At 45.3% G+C, this 12,799-nt stretch overlaps 1 protein-coding gene and 1 long non-coding RNA gene across 2 annotated transcripts; one reads left to right on the top strand and one right to left on the bottom strand.

Moving 5' to 3' along the window:
- The first annotated feature begins 4,521 nt into the window (after positions 1 to 4,521).
- On the top strand, positions 4,522 to 9,191 carry LOC135828968 (nucleoside diphosphate kinase B-like). Its single transcript, XM_065341406.1, has 5 exons — positions 4,522 to 4,721; positions 6,962 to 7,063; positions 7,261 to 7,320; positions 7,855 to 7,907; positions 8,978 to 9,191. The coding sequence occupies exons 1-5, from the start codon at positions 4,599 to 4,601 to the stop codon at positions 9,093 to 9,095; spliced, it is 456 nt and encodes a 151-aa protein (XP_065197478.1). The 5' UTR covers positions 4,522 to 4,598; the 3' UTR covers positions 9,096 to 9,191.
- Positions 9,192 to 10,923: 1,732 nt separating this feature from the next.
- On the bottom strand, positions 10,924 to 11,894 carry LOC135828969 (uncharacterized). The gene is made up of 2 exons (XR_010555779.1): positions 11,568 to 11,894; positions 10,924 to 11,241 (listed from the first exon to the last, which is right to left on the bottom strand). It is a non-coding gene; the product is annotated as an uncharacterized LOC135828969 (long non-coding RNA).
- Between the last annotated feature and the right edge of the window lie 905 nt (positions 11,895 to 12,799).

The raw sequence follows: 12,799 nt of genomic DNA, 5'->3' as shown, positions 1-12,799 counted from the left end.
GGTCAGGTTATCACCGGACCAACTTGTTGGCCACCAACAAATGTTTCCTGCTGTGATGGACGTGTGTACCTGCCATATCACACACAAAGTATAAAAGGCCATGAAACTACCGGACCAATCAAAAGCTGCTTCCGGCGGTACTGATTAAAGTACAGGTTTAAAAAGCGGCTCCATTTTTGTCATACATCAAACCAACTCTGTCATTGCTATGCTCTCAAAAAGAGTAGTGATTTTTATTCACAAATGAATCACAATGCTATAAGAGAAATTCGATATTCTCCAATTTTAGGGGCGCTGCAGTACTATGCAAAAATTAATGTTGCTTGGTCATTGTTATGAAGCAGTCACCTCAGTACAGCAATTAAACAGGCTGATTATGTGAACGAGATTCACGGCAAATCTTCTTCCATCAGTGCTGTTTAGTCTTGAGTGGTCCACTGAGGCAGGAAAACAACCTGTTCGGTTCTTCCATGCGAGAAACAGAAATTGAACATGTTCCAGGGTGGAGGTGGCGAGTATCGGCAATGTAATGCACCTTTAGGCCAACACGACCATCATTCTGACATGGATTCTCAAACACCTTCGCTCGTGAGAGTGCCTCAGAGTGGTATTCATCAACAGATGGCAATCCTGTAAAACACATGAAAAGACATAGCAGCAACACAAAGAAACCTAATGTTATAAAAACGAATTCGAAAAACAAAGTCTACTGAACCAAGGTACAACCACACTCCAGGAGGCAAGCAAAAGTGCATATAATCCGAAGGTTGCGATGCCTGTATGTATTGTATTTATGTATTAAATGGATTCTCCACAGGCCTTAGCCTAAATCGAGGGAGTCTCTGTCATGCCACACTGGATACAACACGCTACCAGAATCACTTTCCCCAGTATTGATGATCTTTTCTTAGGGTGTTATATAAAACACATCTGTAGCCACTTCATCTTGCTCACGAAATCATACACCACCACATAAACGGGCCCTTCGGCTATTTTACTTTGGGTGGTGATGTATGATAATTATTGATAATAGGGCTGAAACGATTATATCGGTTATCCGTCTAATCGATCATTACAAGGAAACGATTTCGATTACGCTGTCTGTTTCGATTACGCGATTCTAAAAAAAAGAAAACGTTTGCGAGAATCAAAAGATGTCATGTACAGCACTACTAGATACTATACTTTGTCCTTTTCCTCGTTTCTTTTTGTTGTCCATATGTTTTCCAGTAGGGCTGTGAAAAAAACTTAAAAAAACTGACTGTCTGCACCTGCACGTGATGTGCCACTGCATTGTGTAGAGTACGGGGTTTATCTGCATGTGTGTCAACACGGCATGCTTTGTGCTGGTCTGGCGCGACAATTTCTAGGACACAGTAATCGATATCATAATCGATAATCGAATCGATGCAAGGGTAGGTTAACCGATAGTTGAAAAGTGTAATCGGTTCACCCCTAATTGATACCATATCCAAGTCTGACTCGCACCGTGAGATCCTGGCAACAATATTACCTGGTACATGATATATTCAGACACTGACATAAACATCTTTTTGGAACAACACGTGTGCCTATCTGCTAGAGTAATGTGACACACATGCAGAATCAGTCATAGCTAATTTTACCCCCTCACTGTTGTATGCGCAGACTCTACTTCGCGGTGTCAAGTACTCTTCTTTCGGTGGGCTACTCCACTCAGGCGCTTGTCTTAAAGGACTCACATTCATCCTGCAAACCTACGCGACTAGCATAGTTTTCACTGTCGGCCGAAGTGCGTGCATTGCATACATTGAGATTCACTCCCTCCGTACAGGCCAGTACAGAGCTGCCCACCAATTGAGTCTGTTTTGCGTACTCAGACTCAGTCTGATTTTCCGTATCTTGCAGTGTGTTGCGTACTGCCGTGTACATTGCATGCATACTTGCACTACAAAGGTTTTTTGACACGCACATGCATGTCAGTGGCTGCATTTGGTAGTGTAAAACATGTGTGACTTGCACTCACGACATTATTTGTTGTGCTACATGTACATGTTGTCGTGGTACGGCATGCACTCGCTTTGGTACAAGACTATTCATCGCTCAGCTTACACTTGCAATGCTTCTACACAGCTGATTGATCCTCTTCGATTTTCTATACCATTTGCTCAAATTCTGTAGTGCGGACAAGGAGTGATTTTCCGTACAAATACAGAAAAATATGGAGGGCTGGTACTTGGTAGCACTGCTAGTATGGTTGTGCCAGGCTAAGCTGGCTGGAAGATCAAATACTTTTTTGGTTCTTTCAGTCATTTTCACGACTATATTTTCTTTATCATGATCCCCGGGGTGTGACGTTCTTACGAGTGCAGAAACTCAGTCTTTCTAACCGAGTCTCACGTCCACTGTGAATTTGTTCTTCTTTTATTCACACTGCCATGTATCGATTCATCGCTTCTTCCCACCCGAGATCCTGTGCAACAGCGATTTAAAGATTGGCTTTATCAAATAGTGATCAGAGAGAGAGAGAGGATCAGTTGTCGCTGCTGTGACAGCTGCATAGAGTGTAGATTGGTGCAAACATCATTGCCCAGCAGAACCGTATTCATAGGGACCTGCGTTTAGCATTTGGAAGCTGTTTTTTAGAATTTGTACAGGCCCAATAAGCCTGGAGAGAAGAACACCTAACTTAGACTATCCTAACGTTATCGAACGCACTGCCAAAGTAAAAACAACATTTGAAATGCAGACTCGATCGTGCATGCATGGAGGGCATGGGGAAGAGACGGAGAGGGTGAAAGCGAAGGAAATTTGTTCCGAAATCAAGAGAATCCGAGGAACCCTTGCTGCATTCTTCAGTACGATAACGTCAGTGGGTGCATCTCAGATGTGTTGTGCGACCAGACATACAAGTAGCACTAACCTGAGCATGAGAGCTGCTTGTCATCATCGTGGTCAGGAAAACGAAAGGACGAACGTAGAAGATTGCTGACCATGACGAACAACAGTGCATATCCAGACGACAGACGGCTTGCCAGAATCAGTCTGGTGCATCTTCAGGAATCGTCTTTCTTAATCGCATTCAGCAGTCAGCTTCGAGGTCAAGAACGCGATGATATTTTCAGAAGGAATAATTTTCAAAATTTTTTAAATTTTGGAGAAGAAGCTTCCTTTCTAAAAAAAAAAGCGTTCCTTGCTTTCACGCAAGGACCCCTTGCCGGACATGTCGTCGACAGCACAGTGTCGGCAGATCCACGTTTGTAGGCTGCAGACCCGGCAGACGTTTTGATCAGCCCGGCCTGGTGGTGAGATTTTGGACCCGGGAGTACTAAAAACTGCTCGCATCCCAGGGTGCTCAGTTTCGCTCTATCCGATCGAGTAAGGCTTCCAGAAAGGCCCTCAGGTGCGCGGCCTGCGGTGCCATAATATACCTCTACACGGCATGTCGTGAATCAGAAAACGTCTGTACGTGGGTCACTGAGTATCACGTGGTACACCCACGTAAAGTACCCACGGATTACGTGGGACCAGGGAGTCGTACTCAAACTAGTTTGAGTACGACTCCCTGCGTGGGACTAAACCTCCCTAATGGTATTGTACGAGGTGAATTGCTATTTCTGGACATTGTACATTTCTGGACATTTCGGGTAAAATAATATTTTGTCGCGTGTAGAGTCAAGTCAGTCAGGTTGATGAAGTTTTTTCTTGTTGTAGTTGACAGCTGGGCTGTTGTAGTTTCTCCTCGTGTCGGTGCCTTGTTGATAGCCTTTTCTTGGGAGGCATTTCAACGAGTTTTGTGGTACTATGTCGCATGAGAATTTTGAATTTTGAGTAAAATAAGAAGTAATGGACGAATCGTTGGCTTCCCCATGTGCACTCCACTTCAGACGCTGTATAGTCTTGGACCTGTTGGCTGGAAGTGTGAAGAGGCCAACTGCAGTCCACCAATAGAAAAAATAACAAAAATGGTGGAGTATAGGATGCCTATTGACGCTATTTTACTTTCATGTCCAGAATTCCATACACTGAAATTTAGGCCAAAAAATTGGCCCGTCGAAAACATCCTGCTATAAAGTCTCTGGGATCACAGCATGAGCAATTGTCACATATTTGGAAAGATGAAGGATTAGGCCATACAATAGATACAAAAAGATATGAAAAATGTAAAACACACGGCCAGTGGGCCTCTATTTTATTTTCGTGTCCAGAAATTGCTATTCACCTCGTACTACTCCCTGTGGAAAATAACACTATTTTTGTGATCACCACGGCATGGCGGCCATTTTAGGTTCTGGTTGCCATGGCAACGGATGCATTTTCTCTGCGTTTTGGGTTGTTTGGCTTTGATTTTTTAATTTTTTTTGCTAGGCCCTGTGACACGAATTTCTGTGCCGTGTCACCTCCCTAGTTTGATCCCCTGATTATAATGCACTGATTCGTGAAAATGAAAAATTAATAATTTTTGCTGAGTTTCTAGGTAACCAAGGTTACCGCGCATGCGTGTGGACTGAACGAACCCCAAATTTGTTGTACTTTCGCCTCCGTGGATTTTAGCTGGCCCGTTCTACTGTTTTCTTTCTTCTGGATTGTTGTCTTTGTTGCTGCAATCAACTTCCATCATGTCTGACGAACGTACCTTCATCATGATCAAGCCCGATGGCGTCCAGCGTGGACTCATTGGTGAGATCCTCGGACGATTCGAGCGCAAGGGCTTCAAGCTCGTTGCCATGAAGTTCCAGCAGGTAATTTTCAGGGGCTTTGTGAAGTGTGCTTTATTTTGTGTTCTTCCACGTGGGTTGTGGCCATTCATTTCCTGGTTCTACGCTCATTTTCCACTTGTGCCCACTCGTTCTGCTTGAACTGTGTGTGCGCTTACTACTACTGTACTAGTCCTGGCCCTGGCCCTGGGCACCGTTCTAACCCTGATCGAAAAGACAGTGTACCGGAGAGTGCTTTGCTCATAAATTGTGTTCACGTGCTTGATCCAATACAATTATTTCTACAAAAAATGTGTACAACATGTTTTGCTCGAGTTTAGGGTCACTCTGTCATTGCACTGTTTTGTTGATCGGTTGACAGCATGTAACGATGATGTTACAGCGTGTTACAAGGCCGAAGACGCACTGCGTTGAAAACAGTGCTTCTGACTACGACCATCATCGGTTGGCAGAGCCCCGGTCTTGCGACCATTCGAACTGTACGGGGTCAGGCCCCGGTATCAGCCACAACATGCTGTCAACCAATCAACATGTTATTCTATCAGACAAGGCTTACTTATATCATACATTGTACTTACCGTAATACTTCTCGCTGCCACGCTATTTCGTTGTCTTTTTTTTTACCTCCACACAAAACTGCTATGCGGGTAGAATGTGCAACCCTTTTGCAATGTCATACTGGTAGCTGTGAAACAGTGCAAGACTTATCGGAGGGGGCTGGACTGTCCCTGCAGAATAACGCGGACAAACTCCTAAAATTATGCGCATAATTATGCGGGCGAAAACAGGCCATTATGCGGCAAATTGCGGTATAATGCGGTCGTTACGCACAAATTATATGTCATTTGTACAACTTTTAAAGCATGCAAGTATACAACTTTGTCGTACAAAGTTGTGCACCGGTACGACTTTGTAGTACGTTTTCAACATCATGTACTATTTTTTTGTTCATTCCCATGAATAACGCGGGTTTTATCGAAATCTCTCGAAAACGCGGAAAATTGGGCGGCTGCGGAATCTCGGTATCCTGTGGGGACAGGCTGAAGAACTCTTCCAATGAAACATAAGCACACTCGATTACAGTGACGTCTAAAATCCTGAGTGGTGATGGTGAGCTAGCTTGAAGTTGAAGGTCGCCAAAACCTTACAGGAGCCCAATGACCGGCAAAATTAAATGTGTACACTCATATACCGGTACTTTTCTTCTAGGGATGACCATGGGCAGGGAATTTGAAGCAAATATGTCCTATGGCGTTAAAAGGAAAAAACCAACAACTGGTGGACATTGAATTATAGTATGTGTGTTATTGTTCAAAGTAGTGTTTGCGACTTTGGTGATGATTTGTAAGAAAGGGTTTGCTCCCCACACCGGAGCTCGCGCTATTCCGCTAGTCGTGAGTCAGTCAAGTAGCGTCGGCGGAATAGCGCGAGCTCCGGTGTGGGGAGCAAACCCTTTCTGTGTTATTGTTGTCGAAAGTATATCACTCCCCAATGTTGCAACTCTGCGTGTTGGGGGGGGGGGGGGGGGGGGGGGGGTAAATGATGGTGAAAACTCTCATCCCGCGTTTCAAGTATGTTTCGTACCAGCATGTATGCTGGGTTTCAGTTAGGGAGATGGAGTGGTATTTTGTTTTCTACTCCACTGCTTGCGAAAAACCAGGCTGGGAGCATGAACAGTACACCGTGTGATGTGAGTATTGGCTGCCCCCGCCCCATGGCGAACCCATGTGGAGTTCACTCTGTTACCCGGTCTTATACTAGTACTCTTGCTAGTGAGAGTCAAGTGTATAGAAAAGCGCGACATCTGGTGTGGGGAGCAACCAACTTTACTATTGAGAAGTACAGGAAACACATGTCTAGGCTGACTGCTCAGGGAACTTTACAAATGGTGTCTCCTCCCTATACATGGCCAGTTGACATGAAATCACATCCCATGGTCCTAGATTCTGCGGTCCTCATGGACAAGTTGTCGCCTGATCAGAATGGCAGTCTTGGCAGATTTTGCTGTATTGTGATGTCTTTGTACCTGCATGTTGAGATGCACTCGACGTTTACGTGTTGTACACTGCGGATTCTTTTTTATTTCAAGGAAAGGGCAGAGGGCCTGAATATACCGCCAATTTTTAGGCATTTTTAGGGGCTAAACATTCCTTTTCTCCAGGCCAAACTCAATTTTGTACAGACACCAAAAAACACTGCGGGCTAGTATGTCTGGGTTTGTGTTTCTTACCGAAGCTGCCGCTCTTGTGTTTTGCTCCTTGCAGTCGGATGTCGCACATCTGGAGAAGCACTACGACGACCTGAAGGCCCGTCCCTTCTTCCCCGGTCTCGTCAAGTACATGGCATCCGGCCCAGTGTGCGCCATGGTGAGTTGTTCATATGTACTGTCCTTGTGTCCTTAGACTGTGCCGTATTTTGAAGTCGTCCTGTATCATCATTTCAAGTTTGCTCGCCGGTGTTTACTGTACGCAGAGCAGCTGGATTCCGATGCTTGTCATTCCTGTTTCATGAACAGCGTGTTTTGCTTCTTTTCCGTGTGTGTGTTGTTGTTGCTACGTTGTAGGTGTGGGAAGGTTTGAACGCTGTCAAGACTGGACGTGTCATGCTCGGAGCCACCAACCCAGTACGTAGTAAAGGCATTCCCATCTGTTCTGTGCTATCGTAGTATTCGCTGTTGAGACCTGCATGAGTGAACGCATTGTTAATTTGACGAGTTTCAGTAAAGAAGTTCTGCCAGGCAGTTAGAACTCGCAACCGGCGTGCGAAAAGAGCGCACCCAAGTCAAGTGAAACCTGTCTAAGCCGTCTGTTCTAGGGAGCTTCAAATTGTGGTCGCTGTGTACAGGTGGCCTCCTTATCTGCGGTCATTTCACTGGCAAATCATTTCTTGGTCTTCTAAGTCACCAAAAGCTTTATGCATATAACCCTAGGTACGTTCCCCCAGTATCATCATTGTTGTCTGATGATTGGCAGATAGCCATGAAACAGTTACAGCTTGATTCGGCCTAGTTCCATTGCTAGCTTGTGTCTTGTAAGCCGGGTGGTCACCCTATGTGAGTGATCACCTTGACAGGTTCTACTGTATTGCTTATGATTGTCGAGCAGTGCTCGATTCTGACATTGTGTCTGCTTGCTTCCCATGTGCTGTGTTTCTCTAGGCTGACTCCGCACCAGGAACCATCCGTGGTGACCTCTGCATCCAGGTTGGCCGGTACGTACTGTGAATCTACACTTGGACAATGCTGCCTTTCCATATTCGCCTCTCCGTCTTACTTTTAGTCAAACTCCCTGGCCCACTGAACCCATAATAGTTCCAGTACTGTATAAGCAGAGATATTCGTCTAGAAATTAATTTCGTCCAAGGAGTTTTTGGACTGAATAGAGTGCCGGAGTAATGTCGATTTGGCCAGTTTTTCAATACACTCATGGTCCATGGACGCAATTTTCAACCGGACCCACTCCTTTTCTTTGAGGTGGACGACATTATTGACAGACTAAAATTTCTGCCTGTACAGTGTTGTGAAATAGCATACATGGCTTAATTATAAGCACGTTCAAGTAGACTTGACAGTGTCAAGAGTCCATGGCCAAGAGTGTGCAACTGTGCTTGTGTATCAGAGTGCAGTGCACTGCTTTCATTACCAAGCTGGCTCACATCATTCCTTGTACTCTTACTCTCTCAAGCCCCCAAGTTCTCGTACCAGCACACCTGTTTTGGCTTGATTCATTCAAGTACCGATGACATCTCTCTAAATTTGGAGTGCATGAACTCTGTTCCACCTGGTAGTTGGTTTCAAGCCACGTGAGGAAGTGTGTTCTTTTCCGCAGTGTACGGGTGTCGCTTTATGAATGGAGGCAGCGCACCGTGCATCTGACCCATAGAAAAGAACACAGTTGCATGCTCCTCTCTTAGCTGTATGAAGAAGTAAACGGCGGAATTACGCTGTCTTGCACCATATGTGGACTTACACACCCTGGTTTATGTATTCTTCGTAGCAGATGTGGGTGTGTGGGTATTGTACCATCGCCTGGGAAGGCTACTTTTGTACTGAACTTGCATACAGTGGCACATTGCTTGGCATAGGGTGTCTCTTGTTTCGTAGCTTGGTGTATCTCAGCCAGGCCAGGTGTTTTTAAGTTGACTGTATCATTGGAGCTGGCTGTGTTGACTGCCGTCGGAGATTCCGTGTTTGCCTCTCCTGGTTAGCTAACTGGTCTTTGGTTCACTTCAGGCACTTGTAACATCATGTTTGTGTTCATTTGACTTTCTCTGGTGTGCAGCAACATCTGCCACGGCAGCGACTCCGTCGAGAGCGCCAACAAGGAGATTGACCTGTGGTTCAAGAAGGAAGAGCTTGTCAACTGGACCTCCACCCAGAAGTCTTGGGTGTACGAATAAATTATTTTCTTCCAACTGTACCGATTTCAAGACTCGAGCTTTAGTTTGAATGTCCATCTGATTCTTCCGCAGTGAAACAAGATTGTAGAAAGCCAGTATTGTGTTTTTCTGTGTTTGCTGACTGGAAAGATTATTGCCCGGTGCATGTCGAGGCTAGATGGCAGTTCAAGTGGAAACACTAGAAAGGATGCGCTACACGAAAATTCGTAAGATTTGGCCACTATGGCCTGGAGCAACGGAAGTTGTAAGAACTTTCCACGGAAAAAGGGCTGAACAACGAAAATCTTTTTCTTTGCAATCACCCTACAGCTCAGTGTAGTGCCACGTAGTGCATTTTGTGGCACCTGTTTATTGTCGTCAAGAGGGTAAAGGCCGATTCACAATACAACATGCGACACATGCGACGAGCTGCGACAGCGACACACGGTTCACAATATTCTTCATGTTTGCGACATCCTCATGCACAAGTAGTACTATGCACGTGCACTGCAAGTGCACCCAGGGTCGAAACTGTACTCCATTTGTGTATGTCGCAAAAGTTGAACTTTCTTCAACTTCTGCGACAGCTTGCGACAGGCATTTTCTTGTCGCAACTGTCGCAAATCGCGCGTCGCAGAAAGTTGTACAGGTAGACTCCCTTTAATTCGAACCTCAAATTGCCAAGCCCTAACTTCTAATTATCCGGAACTTCTAAATGCAGCCCCATGCACTGATATGTATGTCAAAATCCTTGAAATCGCATGCTGAATATTTTTTGCACATTATTTTTTATTAGCATCAGGGAGTCGTCAAATACCGGGAGTGGAAACGCCGTTAATCTTGATTATCCATGCTCGCCTCGCGCAAAATTTTTGCAGTGCCTTGAGTACCTCAGCGTCGTCAAATGTAGCCTTGAGTATTTTTTGGGAGAAAGCGTCCATCAGAACGTGTATACAGAGATATTTGCAGTGGTCTGCTCGTTTACTAGTAGGAGGACACCTAATTTATCGGTAGGCGTTATCGCAGTGTTGCGATGTATGACTGGAGGCCCGATTCACGCGCGGATAGTGACGTGACTTTTTATGTAATTTATCGAGGAAAATAGCTCAGCCTCAGTAATCAAAGCCACTTGGTTCGACCCACGAAAAAACTTCTCGTAACCATTGTTCTTTCCATATAGGTGCTACCTGTGAATTTTCTCGGTGTAAGATGATATGCCACTGACTTTTTGAGGGACCCTTTGTTTCTAAAACATTATTGTTTTTTAATGACGACCACATTATTATAAAGTCAAGGAATTTCTCTTATTTTCTTCTTCAGTGTAAGAGAACATCACCGCTTTCAGTATGTCTCATGTCAAGAGGAAGCATGACAACGTATATGCACCACCAACACTGAGAATCCAATTACAGATTTGGCCGATTGTGGCGAGTATCACAGAATTGACAATGCACACCGAATTAAACTGTTCTAAATCCCTCTCTCTTTCTGTCTCGCTTCTCTTTGCCAACTTTGGGTGTCAGCAGTTACGCATGCGTACATGCACGCACCCACTCACTGGCATGCACAAACTGCACATGCACACACACGGCATGCACGAACTGCGCATGCACGCACATTCACACACATACACACACACACACCTGGTCCTGGTAAACACTGCCATTACAGTCACCTGTCCCCTTGCGGGGCCGACAACATGAAAGCGACGGCAGAAAGTCGGCAGTCTGCCAAGAGGTCAGGGACCATATTCAATCGGCACGACGAGAGAGCCATCTTTGGCAGCACACACACACACATACTGACATGCCCACACTGTGCATGCACACACACGGTGGATGCTCATGTGTCTCAGATTCAATTATCTTTTCAAAGTTTGGTAGATTCGGAGACATGTTGGCCAGAATTTCATGGCCGAAAGTCGCCAACACCGGCTTGAGGCTAGTTAACTCAGGCTTTCTGCTAGCTTCCAGTTCTCTTCTCACCGCAACAACACACCAACCACAATGGTATCTTTTAGGTGTCTCTGCAGTGCAGTTGACTATGGCGGTGGGCTGGGGTGCTGCTGCTGTTGCTGCTGCGGATGATGCTGGCATGATGGACGGCTTTCTTGCCACTACTGTACCGCAAATTAAACTTGAAAACACAGCTGATGTGGTCTCCAGGTCTGGACAAAACGCACACGGAAAACAGCGCAGTAATTCTATATTAAGATTGTCACAAGTATTCATTCAGGTAGAGAATGCCATGTGTATCCTGATTCCTGACCATCACATAGTTTCTTAAATCTACCATTGCATTTCTTTTTACGAGTTTCACATAAAATTTTATGCACGATCATTGGGCAAGTAAAAGAGAAGCTTCCCTGGGTCTGTACTTGACTGCAGGTTGATAAATCGAATGCTCCGTACATGCAGCATGCATGTGTAACAAACCAAAACAAAGCTATTCAGTGATAGAAGTATTCACTCGATAAAGCTTGGTTTTACTCACCTCTCGCCCAAGTTCCTAAAACATCAGCCGTAAAATGGCTACCGATATCTCCCTGTCCAGCATGACCATGCACTGCCGACGAATCCACGACGAAGAGTGCTACAAAAGGGAAGCGGAAATCTGACGAGGTTTATGTATGGAGACGTCTAAACTGCTCCGCTTGCAGGAAGAACCAAAATAAATTTTGACATTTTGAAAATCCCGCGGAATTGGTGAATGTGGCACAAAAAAGATTATTTGAAAAAAATCGGCGTGCTCCATGATCCAGCGCGAGGCGAGCATGGATCACGCTCGCGCATCTCGTTTCCACTCCCGGTATTTGACGACTCCCTGATTAGCATCAACGAAAGATAGGTAGTAGTAGTAGTAGTAGTAGAATTTATTATTTTGATAGGGAAGGCCCTACAGACGTTGCCGTCTTGTTACAGGGAACCCTAAGTGCTCTTTACAGAGCGAAACAAAAACGGATAGATGCTCAACCTGACGACACGAGACAGGCAGAGAATTCCACCTATCAGCGCCAAGGAAAGAAATGGAGAACATGCCATATCTAGTGGTAGCAGCGGGCAAAGAAAGTGAAGAGAATGATTGCCCTCTAGTGCGCCTCTCGGTGCAAGTAGCAGCCGACTGGAGGGTGAACATTGAGGAAAGAAGAGGACTTGTAAGCTGATGAATACAGCGGAAAACAAAAATAAAAAGCCTCAAGTTGAGACGAGATTCGAGGGAGTATAACTTAGCGTGCCGCAAAACAAGTTAGGTGGTCGTACCGGTCATGTACAACAGATCATCAAAACACTGGATCGACACAAAATCATTTGACATTATTATCTTCATCTTCTACTTCTAGTGAAGAAGTTTGTCAGTCACTGCAGCTTTCCTGAAACAATTTCAACGGAAAAGAACTGTGCTGCCTAATCCGCGTCATGAAAGGCTGTCGGACAGCAGCACGTCGTTCTGAAGAACGGAAGCGAAGCATAGGCATAGACAATATTTACGACCATAGTGTTGTTGTGCGCCAACATCTCCGCGCACGAGCTGGCGCGGCAAGAAAGGCCATCGAGATCCGCGAAGAGAGTCAGCCACCTGGAAGAAGTCGTCTTCAATCAAACCTTTGCAATTTGCCTTGCACGGGCTTGAACCAAATTTCGAGAGAAGGTGGGTTTCTTGAACGCTATAGTCGATCCTGCAGCGGACCATCGATCGATTTTTGAGCTACTCTTGGCTAGAGAAGG

Source organism: Sycon ciliatum, chromosome 12, assembly GCF_964019385.1.
Source record: "Sycon ciliatum chromosome 12, ocSycCili1.1, whole genome shotgun sequence".
In the NCBI taxonomy this organism is placed as follows: Eukaryota; Metazoa; Porifera; class Calcarea; order Leucosolenida; family Sycettidae; genus Sycon; species Sycon ciliatum.
Note: the sequence above shows the minus strand (reverse complement) of the source record. Positions and strands in the feature narration are given on the sequence as shown.

Bases quoted from the DNA above. Each gene is read 5' to 3' on its own strand.
- LOC135828968 (XM_065341406.1), top strand. From the start codon at position 4,599: ATGTCTGACGAACGTACCTTCATCATGATCAAGCCCGATGGCGTCCAG. The intron at 4,722-6,961 runs GTAATTTTCAGG...TGCTCCTTGCAG, and splicing joins TTGCCATGAAGTTCCAGCAG to TCGGATGTCGCACATCTGGA. The intron at 7,064-7,260 runs GTGAGTTGTTCA...GCTACGTTGTAG, and splicing joins CCGGCCCAGTGTGCGCCATG to GTGTGGGAAGGTTTGAACGC.